At 42.6% G+C, this 16,594-nt stretch overlaps 2 protein-coding genes across 3 annotated transcripts; one reads left to right on the top strand and one right to left on the bottom strand.

The window, feature by feature from the left end:
• Window positions 1-443: 443 nt before the first annotated feature.
• On the bottom strand, window positions 444-5,019 carry LOC118405730 (zinc finger protein 845-like). 2 transcript variants are annotated; one of them, XM_035805409.1, is made up of 3 exons: window positions 4,856-5,019; window positions 1,214-3,963; window positions 444-1,040 (listed from the first exon to the last, which is right to left on the bottom strand). In XM_035805409.1, the coding sequence occupies exon 2, from the start codon at window positions 3,795-3,797 to the stop codon at window positions 1,365-1,367; it is 2,433 nt and encodes an 810-aa protein (XP_035661302.1). In that variant the 5' UTR covers window positions 3,798-3,963; window positions 4,856-5,019; the 3' UTR covers window positions 444-1,040; window positions 1,214-1,364. The 2 variants fall into 2 exon arrangements, with proteins under 2 accessions (XP_035661302.1, XP_035661303.1); XM_035805410.1 differs by having other exon boundaries at window positions 1,214-3,978; window positions 4,856-4,994.
• Window positions 5,020-6,390: 1,371 nt separating this feature from the next.
• LOC118405395 (calcitonin receptor-like) lies at window positions 6,391-16,024 on the top strand. The gene is made up of 11 exons (XM_035804892.1): window positions 6,391-6,475; window positions 6,883-6,984; window positions 7,617-7,717; window positions 9,562-9,665; window positions 10,240-10,366; window positions 11,870-12,026; window positions 12,646-12,776; window positions 13,945-14,033; window positions 14,582-14,717; window positions 15,004-15,045; window positions 15,492-16,024. Exons 1-11 carry the CDS (start codon window positions 6,391-6,393, stop codon window positions 15,642-15,644), a joined length of 1,227 nt encoding a protein of 408 aa, XP_035660785.1. The 3' UTR covers window positions 15,645-16,024.
• Window positions 16,025-16,594: the final 570 nt, after the last annotated feature.

The following is a 16,594-nucleotide window of genomic DNA, read 5'->3' on the forward strand; positions in this document are numbered from 1 at the left end:
TATCAAATCCAGGAATTACAGTCGGATGTGTGTTAGACTTTCGAGTCCATTAAAGTTCTAGATGTTTCTGACAATCATTGACAAGCTTGATATGTGCGTAATGACTTTGAAAGTTTGAAATAAAGTTGGTAAGACCCTGCTTGTGACTAATGAAAAAGTTCATGCATGCACAATGTCCATAAGTTGTCACGTAAACCTTATAAAGGCATGAACAACCATGCTCGTAAAAAGCCCTGGGGGACTTTTCAGCACAGATTATGTGGTATTACCTCGATGCATTTCTCTGTAATGTCCCTCCTGCATCTAAATGCATCTTAGTGTTGATTGAAAAGGAGCTCTTAGGCCATTTTCAGAACCGCACATAGTGATGCATACATATATCCACATTCACCAATCACCATACAGAGGCAGTTTAACTGAAAAAAAAATGCAAATGAATAAAATAACCTAATTCTATTTTTAATAATCGTTTATATATCAGCTATGACAATACATATTGAGAATTCTACCTGTACATGTATACAACTAAAGTAACACTAAAGAAAAAAACAGGAGATGCAAAATGAATAAAAATCAAATTCTATGTTCAATAGTCAATTCTATCTATTGGCTAAAACAAATTGTGGTAAAAAAAAATTACATGAATAAAAATTCTACCTGAATATGTGCACTACTACCTTTAAGTAACATGAATATCGTTTTAGTTGATACTTAGCTATTCTCTACAGTACTAATGACATACAAAAGTCATCGTGTATGCATACAATGAATGCTTGTCCTAAGTAAGATACACCTTAGCTATTGCTAGTCATTGAAAACCTATATTGGAGACCAGATTACTCTCAATCTAAGAGATTTGTGTCTAAATAGCTCATTACCACCATGGTTATTAGCTGATCCAATGGCCTTGTATCGTTAGAATAAAAAGGAGTACTTGCAGGGATACCTTAACTTGTTAGGATAAAAATAGTTTGCACAAATAGATCAATAAAACTAAGTCTAAGGTACAATCTCTATTGACTTCTACAAATAGCCTCTACCAGGCTCCACAAGATGCTGGGAAAAAGTAGAAATTGGCCAAATAGACAGATAACTTGCAAAAAGAGTTAGCTGGCCGAGGAGTACAGTACAGTTAACTCCTCTAGTGTATTATCTGTCTGGCCAATTTCTATTTTTTCCAGCTTCCTGTGGAGCCTGATAGAGGCTATTCTACAAACACACGTTCCTGCATTGTGACCTATTGAATAAACATATATTGTGCCATAACATTTCATAACTTTGTACTGTTACAACGGTTAGTCTGAAACCATGTTAGCAACTACTACACTGTGATAATCATATCATAAACTCCATAATTCCACATGTTATGTGTAAAAGTTGAGGGGATCATCCAAATCAAATTGCAGCAAGCCTCTGTCTACATCACATTTGGATGCACATGTACTAGTCGTATTGAATGTACATGTGGTAGTATTGGATACACATGTTGTAGTATTAGATATACCAATAGTAGGAGAAGGCTCGCACTGGTTTTCCACCAGATCTTCACTTGTTGCTTCAGATGTATCGGAATCTGAGAGATCGGAATCTGAGCTTTCCCCACCATCGTGCACAGCCATGTGTTGGACTAAGTTGCACTTCCGCGCTGTGGAAAAGTCACAGCGGGCACATCTGAAAGGTTTTTTCTTTGAATCATGATGATGTGTCCTCAAATGTTTCAAAAGCAAAGACCTAGAAACAGCCCCATACCCGCACTTATCACACTTGTACGGTGCGTTACCAGTGTGTTTGCGCTTGTGTAGATCTAAACAACTTTTCCACCTTGTAGAAAAGTCACACTCATCACAGTTGAAAGGTTTTTCGTCCGAGTGTATCTTCATGTGTTGTGCGAGCTTAAAACGGTGAGTTGTCTCATATCCACACTTCTCACAAACATACTTCTCACCACGATGCATGGCCATGTGCTGGACTAGGTTGCATTTCCGTTCAGTGGAGAAATCACACTGACCACACTTGTGCGGTTTCTCCCCTGTATGATGATGTTTACTCAAATGTTTTGATAGACCAAACCTAGAAGAGGCCCCATAACCGCACTTCTGACACTTGTGAGGTGCATCACCATTGTGGTTGAGCTTGTGTCGAGCTAAAGTGAATTTCCGAGCAGTAGAAAAGTCACACAGATCACAGTTGAAAGCACATGTATGTCGTGCGAGTTCATGACTTTTAGTTGTCTCATACCCGCACTGCTCACACCCGTACAGATGTTTCTCGCGAGAATGTCTAAGCACGTGCCGTTCTAAGCTGTCTTTATCTGTTGAAGAAAACCCACACTGGCTACACCAGTAAATCTTCAACCCTGTATGAGTCTTGAAATGTTGTGAGAAGTCCGACCTTGCAGTCGTCTTGTAGCCACATACATTACACGTGTAATGTGTCTTGGTCTTGTGCTTGACCTTGTGTCTGTCAAACAACCCTTTGTGATGTGTGGAAAAACCACATTCATGACAATGGAAAGTCTGTTTGTCATGTTTTTGTGTCTCTCTTTTTTCATTCCTTACAGTATGTTTCTCAGCAGGATGTCTAACTTTAAGCAAGTGTCTCTTTAAACTTTGTTTGTGAGTTGTGGAAAAATCACATTTATGACAATTGAAGGTTTGTTTGTTGTGTTCTGTTCCATGTTGCGAGGGGTCAAAGCTATCAACACTTTTCTCAGCAGTGTGTTGAAGCATGTGTTGGATTAAATTGTCTTTCCCTTCTGTAGAAAAGTCACACTGATCACAATTGAAAGTGTCTTTTCTTCTATGCTTCCTTGTATGACATATGAGGTCAGACCTAGAGGCAGTCTCATAACCACACTCCTCACACTTGTAAGGTGTCTCGTCCGCATGTTCAAGCAAGTGTCTCTCAAAGTCGTCTTTCTCTGCTGTAGAAAAGTCACACTTATCAACATCACACCTGTAAAGTGCTTTATCGTGTTCCTTCATATGGCGTGCAAAGTCAAATCTATCAACAGTTTCATACGCGCACTGCTCGCATATCATGGGTTCCTCCCAAGTGTGTTTGAGTAAGTGCTGAAGTAAGTTGCATTTCCTCGCGCAGGAAAAATCACACTGATCACAGCAGAAAGGTTTTCCACCTCTCTGTTTTCTGTAATGTAGCGTGGGATCAAACCTAGCTTCTGTCTGCACTCTTTGTTTCCTGTGTGTCTTTAGATGTAGTGTGAGGAGAAACTTACCATTTGCAGTAAAGTCGCACTCATCACACTTGAAGGGTTTTTCACCAGTGTGTATGAGGTTGTGTTCGGTTAAGTTGCTGTTATCTGCTGAGGAAAAATCACTACGATCGCACTCATCAGGCTTTTCCCCCGAGCATTTCTGCATGTGCTTTTCGAGGTCAGTTGCTTCATGGCCACACTTCTTACACACAAACTGTTTCTCGCCATAGTGCTTGCGCTTGTGTTCCTGTAACTTCAATTTCTCAGATGTGGAAAAATCACATTCATCACACTTCATAATATGACTTCTTGACGAGTGTTGTTTGAAGTGAGACCTACTAGTTGTTATGTATCCACATTTCTTACATTCAAACGGTTTCCCACCAGTGTGTTGGAGCATGTGTATGCTGAACTCGCATTTATATGCTGTGGAGAAGTCACACTGAGCACACTTGTGTTGTGTTTTGCCTGTTCCCAAATGTCTGACGAAGGCAGACCTCCCACTTTTTTCAGCTTGCCAGTACCCGCAGAGCTGACATATGTACGGTGTACCCGTACCATATTGTTCCTCATACCTTTCCATCTCTACTGTAGAGGTCTGCACATGGACGTGTGGTGAGGCCAAGGTCTTGTCAGAGTTGACACTGCATGGATCTTCTCTCAATGTCTGTTGTCTGGTCCTCTGTGGTGCCTCACTCGGTCTAGCACTCTAAGGGTATTCAGCTGGTGGTTCTTCAACTTGAGAACAGCTGTACAAAAGAAAACTATATACAATGATTTAAAAAAAAAGCGAAATTGGATAGTTGCATATTTCTGAAACTATAGAAACCTTACAGTTACACAAAACATTCCCAAAACAGTAACTCGGGATCATCCACAAAGACTGGCAAATCATGAGCTAAAAGTAGAACCTGTGCTTTCTTTGTATACATAATTTTATATGCCCAGTCCTACTGTACCTATAAACTTGATAAATCTGCAATGTTTTAGGTTATCATTTTAAGGCCAAATATCTTGTTTGTTATCTTCCCTAAAGTTAAACCGGCCTCTCCCACCCTGTACACATCTGCTCGATCCTTTCCTCCTGTCCCTTGGGTGTCTAGCCAAACTTCTTGGAATTTGGGTCAAACAACGCAGTATTCATCCGCGATAGTTGGAAGAAAAGGTAGTGCGGAAAAAAACTATTGATAAAATCTCAAATAATTCCTTGAGATGTGGTACCATTGAAGAGGAATTATTTTTTGACCATGCAACAAATTTTGGTAAAGTTTGTACTACGTGTTGTATCATTTTTGTGAGCCAAACGCACAAAGAGGCCCACCGGATGCTACTTTTCAAGTGTGAACAGAACAAAATATCAGTCACAAGTTTCTGCACGATACCTAACGTTAGTACCTATACCCTCTACTCTTATCTTGATTTCTTTCTCTCACGAAGTCTGCTTTTCCAAGAGTAAAAGTATATTTGTCAACACGTTAAAGTCGATCAGGTTGTGGTGTTAAAGTTACCGTTACTTTTCAAACACGTTGCACCCCCACTCCCTACATCAGAGGCCGAGCTCTCTTCAAAACTCGTCTCTAATTCCAACTGTCGGTCAGATAAACACCAACCTGAAAGTGTGGCAATACACAAAGGTCTCACCTGTTGCTATTTACAGCGACCAAACGTAGAAGTTCTCGACGTATCTTAGAAATCACGTCAGATGAGCGGGGATGATCGTCTTACTCTCGTCGCACTAATCAAAATGGTGGTAGGTCAAAGTTCACAACCCCTGATTACCCACATGTGTTCGATGTCAAACCGCAGGTCAGAAGATGATTCTCAAGCTGCCAATTAGAATGTCAAAAAGATGTCAACGGTTGCCCCTCCGTTATCCACCTGTGCTCCATGGCAAACGATAGGTCGCCAGATGATTCCCATGACAGCAATTATGCCGTCTGGGTGCTATCCTAGTAAGTTTGGGAGCCATGGAAACCTAACTAGGGTACCACTGGGCCACCAATTATAATGATTGAAGGTCGAACGTAACACGCTTTATTATACACTTGACTTTCGTGTGACGCCAAAGCTAGGAACCGTTGAATTAAGTAAGGCATTTTTCACCGTAGAAATTCATGGCATTTGTCCGTGCTAGCCTCTCCGATTGTCGGGGGGTTTGATATCGGGGCCTCCCCTCTTTGATATACCAGTGGAAGGGCTGCTAGTCTGGTGTGGTTTTGAGGCATATGACCGCACAAAGTTAAAATAGTGCATATTTTCTGCCAGTCCGAGAATCGCATTCGTCAGAAAACGGATCTCCCTGCTAGTTAATAGCTACTAGACTTCATGGTTAGAATTTTGACTTGTAAGAAACGAACTTAATGACTTTTGACATCTTTGCAGACGATATATGATAGAATGACTTGCGCTGTAGCATCATTAACGGCGAGACACTTTCTTGAGCCTTTCCTCGACTTTGTCATCATGAGAGAGAACGTTTTTACTTTCACTGTGGTTATCTACGCACACATTCAACCTGTGCACAGAAAGTCAGCCGAGAAAAGATCTTGTTATTTCAGTATCAAAAATAACCAATAATACCTGTTGGTGAAGATGCCATCTTCTTTGCCTTTATTTGAGTTGTAAAAACACAATAATCATGGATCAACAGACAGCGATCACGGTATCGTATATCACAGATCACACATTTTTGAGCCATAAACTGGCGTTTTGAGGCGTGTGTGAATTTTACTTCATATTGTGTCGACTGCCGTCAATGTTGCACATAGTTGCACCAGTATAGAACGTGTGAGCTCGGCAAATCTTCAAAGGAAAACTCTTACTTCCTTGATGAAATACAAAATCCAGTGAAGATTCAATTTAGATTTCATCAAAGCGCAAACCTATGGTCATTCATGTGCAATCAGTGCCGTAACCGCCAACCTTTTGTTGGAAGTCTACGTGAAGACTAGAATATGAAAAGAGCTCATACGGGACTTGTTATCTTAGTAGATACTCCAAAGCATAAGTTTTATGACCATGTACAGGCATTTAGATTTCTTGTAAAGATAGTGGGCCGTTCTTTTCACCTTGCTCACGTCACCTATAAAGATACCATCTCAGCATTGAAAAGTGAAAATCAACGTATAGGAAGAAAATTTACCGGTTAATGCTTACTTCTGTAGAGTTAGACGGCTATGTGTGGGTCAAACAGGTACGTGCGTGTGTTGATAGTAGATATCAAATACAGAAAGAAACATAACTTTCTCGACGAAGGTGAAGGTAAGAGAAAGTGCAAAACTAAACAGCATGAGAGGTTTAGAAATTACACTCTTGTGTGATAGAACTTTCCTCCCTACATCCTTGTGTAAAATGGATACCTGAGTACGGTAAGGGGGCGGGTAGCCGAGGGAGAGGGCTGTCAGTTCTGATACCGTGCCCTATAGACACAGTACCGGATATTAAAACAACTCACTGCCCTCACGATATAATTATATAGCTCGAAATGGCTTGGGGCGATATTTACCTTTAACTTATGCAACGTCCTTGGACAACTGTATGACAATACATATACATAACGACCAAGGTAACCAAGTACGGCCTACTGTACTTTATTCGCGGAGCGAATTCACCTTGCAAGGATAGTTTTCATTTTAATTTGTATCTGACCTGGACGTTCTGTTTTTCAGGGCTGTATTGTAACAGCTCGTTTGATAACATCTACTGCTGGCCCAACACACCTGCAGGATACACTGTGTACCTTCCGTGTCCGAAGGGATACGATAACACCAGTAAGTTATATATACTTACAGAAACCTCACCATTTTACTGCATGAATGTCTACTAGCTTATTAGTGAACTTTCACAGTCGACAGTTTTTGCAAACCACAGCACAATTACAAACGTTATGTGCTATGCATTTTGATTGAAACGTCAAGTTTGACACGTAAACGAAAGGTCGAACTTACCAACTGTATATGTTACAGACTGATTCATATTCCAGACGTTGTATGATACACTATAGAGAGCAAGGGATTGAAGAGGCAGAGGTGGAGGTTATCTCGAGTTCATAAAAATGATTTAGCGTCAGGAATAGACGTTTTCATGCGTGTACCAATTCAAACTTTCCAATCGCTAACTCCACATCTGAGGCATCCTTCGGGACAGCGATTGCTGTCGTTTGAAAGGAGCTCATAACGTTGCTATTATTGTGACTTCTGAAGGGCGTCAAGCAATTTGTGACAAGCATTGACTGTTGAAAGATTGGTTCTCTTTAGGATTAGGAAACTTGGCTTTCGCTTAAGTACTAATCATGAATGTCACGATAGGCCAGTGTTCTTTGTCACGGTCCATGCAAGGCATTTTCCAAATCCAGACTGCATAAGCTGACAATATGATGGGCTATGATTTGCGTGTTTTCCAGAAATCCTGGCTTACCGGATTTGTACGGAGGCCGGTGAGTGGCTGAATGGAAACTGGTCCAACTACACACTGTGTGTACCTCACAAGCTTAGCCGTGTACCGGTAAGGGCCCGCTCAAACATTTGTCATAGCCTCCACCGGGCCGTTCTATGCGGGTACGGATATCGTAGAATTCGGCCCAAAAAAATGGGAAATTGGCCAGGTGAGACAGTCCACGCTAAAGGAAATGTTATTGTAATGTAAAATGTAGATAAAGTTTACATTACAATATTTCTCTCCAGCTGCGGGGCTGGCCAACTCCTCTGCTAGTAAAACTCCCAATTTTTATTCTCCCTATAACTGGCAATTTTTATTCTCCCTATAACAGCCAGCGTAGTCGGTCTGGTAGAGAATACATTTGTCATACGACCACCATATGATCGCAAACAGAGCTCGAGGTCATTCTTAAATTGGGATGGTCGTGTGTGTGTTGTACAACTTCAAATCCTTCGGACTTCTTTACATAATGCTGTGTAAGATCTTTGTCTGGATCTTGTTCTGTCACAGCCTGCTTGAAAATCCTGCTACATCAAAGGCTTCGGGTGGATTTTAATAACAGCTCGTCCGTCACTGAATTTAAACCTCCTCGTGATGTCAGCTATGCACCAAAAAAGCAAAAAAAGGCAATAACTTAAAATTTACGGAATGAAACACGGAGCCAAGTCCAATTTGTGATGGGGCAGAATTTCAGCGAAAAATCCGGGGCGATTTTGATATTCGGCGAGCTCTAACCGATCAAAAAATTCGGCCGGCGTTCGTTTGAATTGTGACGCAGGTTAGTAATTGGATCCCATGTCACATTTCGATCGCTTGTTACTCTGAAAATAGGCCAGGAACAATTAGTACAGGAAATGAAATAAAGATTCCTTTTTTTTCACATCCGTGTTGAATGTCAGGCATTTATTTTTCACTGGCTTCAAAATATTGCATCCGGTACAAATTTATATCACAGTTTAGGAATGGAGTTTCGAACGATTTGATATTCATGTAATATTATTACTAGAAATTTGTAAAGTTGTACAACTCTGAGGTACTCAAATAGCAATCGTACGTATCCACGCACAACAAACGTATCGAAATGAACTTGCTGCGTGGCGTGATTGGCTCGTTACCTTTCCGATCTCCCAAAGGTTAGCCTGGAGGTCGATGGAAATGAAGCGAAGAAGAAGTTTAAGGGAGTTCTTGATGAAAATAAATGGACCTGTGCATTGGATGAGTTTAATGAGCAAGGATCGAATCTATTGTATTTACCTGGAGAAACGCCAGTAATAGGCTTTTCCCCGAACTGGTTACAGGGTTTACTTCCTGGGAAATGCCACAATTTTTCCGTAATGGCGCGGTCACATGGGTCGTGCGGTCCTTGTACGATTTTGATGCCATAGGAGTTTCAAGCAGGCCGTGACAGGACCAACCACTGACATATGAATCCAAAACAGCATTTTGCGTACCAAGAAAGTTGAACTTTGTAGGAGACTTTTGTAGATTTTTGTCCTCCAAAATGCCCGAAGTTAGCGATGGTACGACGATCGCACGACCTATGTGACCACGCCCTAAGGTACAACCATGTATAGTTGTGTTGGAATTCTGGAGGACGATTGCACTTAGGACAATACGATGGAATCGTGCACTGTAATCTAGCAGTTGGATCTATCATGAAAAATATTTGTTCAACTTTTTGATCATAATTTTCTTGTAAAATCTTTATGAATAAAATTCTATAGCTATACGTTCAACAGCGATGTAAATCAAAGCATCTGTCATAAATTGTCATAGCCCTTGTTGTTGTCCTATATTACGGAATCCTATATGTTCCATAGGAGCTAGTCAACATCTAGTAAAGGACAATCAAATCTGCGTTTGCTATATTGGACATCTATAGCTACTTCTCAAAGTGTGGTTCTTTCCAGCCGGATCTGTCCATCCTACTGGCGGTGAGAGATATCTACTTCGCTGGCTCGGCCCTATCACTGCTGATGCTGTGCATATCAATGTTCATCTTCTCTTACTTTAGGTAGGGGACTTCTACTTATGCAGTTTGGGAGGGGGATGCATGTTATATCTTAAAACAAGGGCCGGGTACCCGTAGCACTTGTTTCGTCTTGTCGTGTTGCACGTTTGTTGCTGCTGGCCTGGGTCCCAGTTTGCTCCAAGCTGAGTTGTAACCGGACACTGCCAGGATGCCAAGGCTGAGCTGATCTGTGTCCAAATTTAAATTTCTTCAAGAAGTGAATACCTAGAACACCAGAAGCCTAAGAATGTAGCATTTAGTTCAGTTCAGTCATCCATCAGGTGACACTATAAAGTTCCTCCAGACGACTCTGTCGCTCATGACAGACAGGAAGCCTCAGTCTTGGAGGCCAACATCTTCCCCAATCACTCTCTGGAGGGTCAGGGATGATCGGTCGCGTCTTCTCTTGTCTTCGGCCCGCTAGATAAGAACCCTTCTGGCCATCTCGTCGTGTAGCAATGTGTACGTAACATGTAACGTGTGAAATGGGCATGGGTGTGTTATACTTCATCAATGAATTTTCGGAAAGTATTTCAAGGTGTGAGATCTTTAAGATCTCTTGTTGTGAATGTTTTAGGAGACTACACTGTGACCGCATCAGAATCCACAAGCAGCTGCTTCTGTCCCTGATATTCCGGTCCATCATCCTCATCATTCTGATGCAGCCAGGGGACGACTCCGGGCCTCCTTCGTACATGGGCGAGGTACTTGGCCATTGCATATCATAAGCTTAGGTAGTGGTCATTCAATATTTTACGCCAAAGTAGTAGGCTTTTTCGTGAAATTGGTATCTTTGAGAGACACAGAGAGAGAGAGAGAGAGAGAGAGAGAGAGACAGACAGACAGACAGACAGACAGACAGACAGACAGAGACAGAGAGGGCTAGAGTTAAAGACAGAGGAGCGATAGAGCTCGAGGGAGAGAGAGAGGAGAAGGCAGGGTGAGGAGAAGATAGAGACAAACTTTCGGAGACAGAGCGACAGAGGGGATGGAAGAGAGAGAGGAGGAAGGGGGAGAGGGGCCGCGGGAAGGAGGGGAGAGCCAGCTTTAATCGTAGCCACCGATGGAAGTCCCTCTAGCTCTCCCCCAGAAGTGAAGAGGAAAGTTTCAAGAGACATCAAGTCACAGTTTACCCCATGAGGACCGGAATTCCGTTGACGTCGCATGCAATTTGTGCGAACTCGACTTGTACTCAAACTCACTTCAGATAGCACTTTGGAATTTTGTAGAACGCTGTTTAAAAACTCTTGCTGAATTCATTACAGTCAAGAAGGGAGCAAAGTTTTCTGTATCATAATTGCAATCAGTGAAATACACATCTCACAGAAAATGCCAACCAAATTGAAGGCAAGTGATATAAATGTCAGACCCGTCGTACTGTAAATCACTTAAAGGGCACGGTGCCAAGAAAAGTGGAGAAGAAGAAAGGAACTGACAACTGAAATTAAAAGTTGGGAAATTATGCCTCCTCTGAGGGCACAGAACTGAAATGCGCTCTAAAGATAGGATCTGAAAGGTTTTGGTATCAAATTATATTGTTTCCTCTATAAAACGGTTTTGTCATAAACACGGCGGATTTCTTTTACGGGCGGAATTTACAACAGTGTCAACGTGACTTGAAATGCTATCACAATAAAGGTGATGTTTATCTTGTCAAACAGGCCAAAGTATATTAAAGGACGAAGTCAGTCACAAATCTGTTGCGCATCAACCACTTAAATATAACTTGTCTCCACTGCTCAAATGTGTACCAAAGTACAAACGGCGACTTCAATGTAAACGAGATATCAAAAACGAAAGTTCCACTGCATTGCATTAGAAAGCCGCTAGGGGGACCATTGAGCTTGACCTTGATTTTGCTGATCCCTGCCCACATACTAAATATCACCAGGTTCCTTCAAAGGCTTCTCGATTTATGCTTTTCACAGACACACACAATGACGAGCACACCCAAAATATAACCTTCTTGACAAATGTAATGATTATAAACTGGACTGATATGACTCACAGTCAAACCTGTCTGGTCCACATTATACTGTCCGTGGCCGCATTGGACAGATGGCCGTCTTGGGAAGGTCACTTAATGCTTGCGTCTATGCAAGGAGGTTAAAAAGACCATTTTTGGGACTGAGAAAAATGAACCGTTATGACCAGGTGACCGATGACCGTTTTGGCAGGTTTGACTGTGTACTACATCTGTCCCCCAGCCTGTGGTGTGCCGAGGCCTGGTGGTGTTGTCCCAGTACTTCAGCATGTCCAACATCTTCTGGATGCTGGTGGAGGGCCTGTTCCTGTACATGCGCTGTGTGGTGGCAGTCTTCCATTACCTCTCAAGCCTGGCAGTCTTCTACGTGATTGGCTGGGGTAAGTGTCGGGCTGGCCTTACAGTTGCAAACACCTGGGAGAGGGATGGAGGGGGCCATTAACCCCAGCCAGTGAGAGATTGTGTAAACACAGGCTAAATGTCAGGCGAAGTACAAATATGGGCATGCGACAAAGATGCTAGTATCAGAAGTGAGTAGGAATAAAGGAGAGAACGAAAAAAGATATGAATCAATACACGTGTACCAAGAGCTATCTACCATTCCAATCTGGTGACCCTATCATCTTCAGATGAAAAGATACAAAAGCTGGAAGTTCCGCTGCAGTACCATAAGTTGCTAGGGCGCCAAAGTCTCATCAAGGCCTGAAAATATACAAAATGTCAAGACAATACATCCAGGTCTTCTTGAGTTATCGTGGCCACAGGCCCGTGCTCACAGACGGAGACGAACGTCCCCAAAACAAAACTTCTTGGAGTAGGTAATGCAAATGTTTACTTACACATAACACATGAAACACGCCCAGCCATACAGTAAGGACTGGCCAAGCTACTGACTGACCTTTGTTTACTTGTCATCTTAATGCTCATCCTATGTAACCAAGAGATAACTGAGCGATCTAGAAGCATTGATAGGATTTAATAGAGGCATTTGTTTTCCAGGTATGCCGGCGGTGTTCGTTGCTGCCTGGACAGTTGTCATGTACCTATTCGACACAGAGCGGTGTTGGATGGACTACACCAGGTTATCCTACGCCTGGATTGTATCCGGACCAATCGTGGTCGTTCTCGTGGTGAGAAAAATCTCCAAAGAGCTGTCCTTTTCTTGTATTTTTGCCTTTGCAAATCGTTTGCCATGATTTCACAAATGACAGATCTGTGTAGACTCGCTTTACACTAGGTTTTTCTGAGACGTCTTGGCCAAGACCGTCTCAGCCAAGACCTTTAACGAGAGCTTTACACACGCTGTGACAAGCTGTCTTGGACTCCCTGCAGAGCAGGCTTGCAGACATTATTCTGTGTCTCTGCATTTAACCACACACTTTCCTCTGTAATAAGTAGGCAGTTTTTCCACAAATGCAGGGGAAATATAGATGGTTGGATTGTAGTGGACTCCAACAACTATCAGAAAAAAACAGTCCCTGTTTAAAGAGGTAAAAAAAGGTGTCGAAAATAAGAAAAAAAAATTTACAATGAAAAACAACCTCCTAGTAAACACAGATCCAAAATGCTGTAGCGATTGCACTTGGTAGGCTCAATGATACATACCCTTTGACCTACAAATACCGCTCAAAGTTGGCCCTAAGCAGGCTCTGAGACGAATTTTCTAAGACCGTTCTCTTTACACAGTAAAAAATGGGTCTTGGCACTCCTGCTGTGCGTCTTCACACCCCTGCTGAGCGTCTTGAGACCACATCTGATGTGGTCTCAAGACGCACAGCAGGAAATCTGGTCTTGAGACCCCAAATCGCTCTTTACACTGTGGCTGAGACGTCTTGGCTGAGACGGTCTTGAGACGGTCTTGGCCAAGACGTCTCAGAAAAACCTAGTGTAAAGCTATAGAAGTCGACGGGTGCTTCCGTCCCGTTTAAATGGTCGATGCCGTATCGTATCGTATCGCTGACCGGTCGATGCCGTGTCCGAGCGTATCACAACTTTTATGAAGGTTTAAAGGCAACATTTCGATTGCAAATGTACGTAATCCAAAAAGTCCTCTACGACACAAAAGGTCATCACGGTGGTAACATAGCCTATACTAAGGTGTGCCGTTCTGCGACATGGCATCAGCCGTTTCACATAGTAACGACCGTTTACGAGACGGAGAATTATTTTAGCGCCACCGGCGCCATGTTGGTTGAGCTCCTGGATCCAATATGGCCGAAATTGTTTCATAACCACGTGACTATAAACTTTTGATGTGGACACGGTTTACACTATCTTACATCTGCCTGTGCCCTGTAGGTGAATCTCTACTTCCTACTGCATATCCTGGTGGTCCTTATCACCAAGATGAAGGCGGACCAACACTCCACACAGTTCACCGAGCCATGGTACGATCTCTCGATCGGCCTCAGGTTGACTGTCCCGCCGCCGGCGTCAGCCCCCAAACCCTTCCCTAGGACGGCCGGGGAGTTAACCAGAATAAGGTCGACGTCATGTCACATTTTGATGACGTCAGATGTCTGAAGGCCCTTTGTATCGATCTCCAAGCAGATGTTCGGATGGGAATTGTGACGTTCTCTGACTGCCCCGTTTCCTGATGGGTCTGGGGTAGCCATAAAACGTTTCCATCCATGCATCTGCCTGCATGCCTTTGAATAATCTCCAATTATATCTGTCGGTGGCAAGACAGTGTCCAAAGGGCCAACCAGAATCTAGCAGGCCTAAGGTGTCCTGTTGGATACTGGCAGGTCTTTTGGACGCTACCTTGACACCGGTAGATCTGCTTGGAGATTAGTCTATGCATGTTAACCCCATAGCTCTCCACAGCACAGTTTGCATTTGAAATGCTTTGATCATTCTTCGTAATTACTCTCTCAGGAGGAATTTTCCCTCATTCCAACAACTCTTTTCGGGCAATGTCTGGTTGTGTCCACAGGAAAGCTCTGAAGGCGATGTTCATCCTCCTGCCACTGCTGGGTCTCACCAACCTGCTGTTCTTCGTGGATCCACAAGATGGCGGGCTGGGCGAGGACATCTATCAGGTCTTTAACGCCGTCATGCAGGCGACACAGGTGAATGCATCTGCCAGCTATCAAAGTGCATCGTTCTTGTCTCGTTGACTCACGCCTCCTAGCGGCCCTACCATTGGTTAGCATGCTAGACGTTGTTGTCACAAGACGATTCCAAATATCAGAGTGGTAGTATCAAATGGCCTAGTGGGTAGGCTAGCTGACACAGATCTAGCGTTCACAGGTTCGATCTCTTATCATCTTCTGTCCTAACCACCTCCAAAAAGCCATGTATCAACAATTCTACATCAGTGCCCATAGCTTACTTATAGAGATCTTTGTTTTGCAGGGAATGTTTGTATCTACGATCTACTGCTTCACTAATGCTGAGGTAAGCACAAGGCATTAATTCACAAAGGGTGGCTTTGACTTGAGTCTTTCAGTAGATTCATCACATGTACAATTTAAGTTCGAATCTTGAATCTTATCCTTTGATTACTGCACTGTAACCAAAAAGCATGTCGTCTGCTTGGAGGTACTAGGTTCATGTCATGTATGTGTTCTGAGAGACCATGACTTAGATATGGCGATATGCAAGCGAACAAAGGATCTTGAAAATGCGTCTCAATGCATATAGCGTGTAGTAATACTGCAGCCAAGTTGTTGGCTGAAAACAAAGTTGTAACAGCTCGGGTTCAGTTTGTGTTGATTTCACTTTTGTAAAAAGGTAACTACATCATCGATGGGCCCTGTAAGTCTGTACCTTTAAGGATACATACATGAAGTTTGAGATAAACCAATATGTTATAATTATTGTCATTGTTTATCACTACACAGGTTCAGAATGTGATCCGTGATAAGCTGGGACATCGTAACCATCAACCCAAATTTGACGTCCAAGGACAAGGCCCCGCCCAGCGCAGGAGTCTGATGGCGACAGCCACGGCTTCCACTACTGTCACACAGTCCCACGCGGAGACACGTCTGTGATAATACCGTATTGAAAATCTCCCAATCAACTGTCTTTAATAATTGTATTCATAGCCAATGTCTATTTTCAAGAAAAGGAGAAAGATCCAACCCTTCAGTCAACAGGACAAAATGTACACATGTCCAGTAAGACCATTTTTGATGATGATGTAAGGGTAGAAATCTCCCAATTAATTGTCTGTAATGCCTGTAGTGTATACTTGTAGTCAAAGTTCTATTTTCAAGAAAAGGAAAAACATCCTTCAGTCAATGGGGCAGAATGTACATTTGTACACATGTCCAGAGCAACCATTTTTAATGATGATGTAAGATATTGTGTCTGTAGTGTTTCAAAGTGGAATCTTAATGATGTTTTCTAATATCAATGTATTGTACTATGTGTAATTACCTCCATGAAATGTCATGGAGGTTATATTTTACCCCGCGTTTGTGTGTGTGTGTGTGTGTGTGTGTGTGTCTGTGTGTAAACAAGATAACTCAAGAACGGCTGGGTGGATTGGTTTGATACTTGGTGTGTTGGTAGGGTGTGATGAAAGCTGAAAATGATTAGATTTTGGGACCCCTAGCGGCTTTCCTTGGTACTGCAGCGCAACTTCCGGTTTTGCTATCTCAGTGTTCTGAACAAGCTATGGCCACGATTTTTGCGTTTCGTCGCCCTGCGGCGACGAAACGCAATGTATTGGGTTTTACCTTCAGTCCTTCCTTCAATGATGCTTCGATGGATCGATGCATGCATGCATGCCTGAATGGTACTTGGTTCAACACGACCGCATGCAAGTGCTACAACTGTTCGGAAATACCATTGCATTGTGGTTTCGGACTTCAATATCCTGGAAAATGGCCATATAACATCTATTCCACAAGATTGCACAAGAAAAAAAATAATTTTATCAAGAAAGCGACCGAAAATCGACATAAATAATACTATGTAGTGAGATTAAAGCATAATG

The sequence above is a fragment of the Branchiostoma floridae genome, chromosome 18, assembly GCF_000003815.2.
Source record: "Branchiostoma floridae strain S238N-H82 chromosome 18, Bfl_VNyyK, whole genome shotgun sequence".
NCBI classification, from domain to species: Eukaryota; Metazoa; Chordata; class Leptocardii; order Amphioxiformes; family Branchiostomatidae; genus Branchiostoma; species Branchiostoma floridae.

What these genes read in the sequence shown, in the direction of transcription:
- LOC118405730 (XM_035805409.1), bottom strand. Translation starts at nt 3,797, where the DNA reads ATGGAAAGGTATGAGGAACAATATGGTACGGGTACACCGTACATATGT.
- LOC118405395 (XM_035804892.1), top strand. Translation starts at nt 6,391, where the DNA reads ATGTGTGGGTCAAACAGGTACGTGCGTGTGTTGATAGTAGATATCAAA. An exon ending in CTTTCTCGACGAAGGTGAAG is followed by an intron (nt 6,476 to 6,882) that starts GTAAGAGAAAGT and finishes TCTGTTTTTCAG; the next exon opens with GGCTGTATTGTAACAGCTCG. An exon ending in ACACAGTTCACCGAGCCATG is followed by an intron (nt 14,034 to 14,581) that starts GTACGATCTCTC and finishes TTGTGTCCACAG; the next exon opens with GAAAGCTCTGAAGGCGATGT.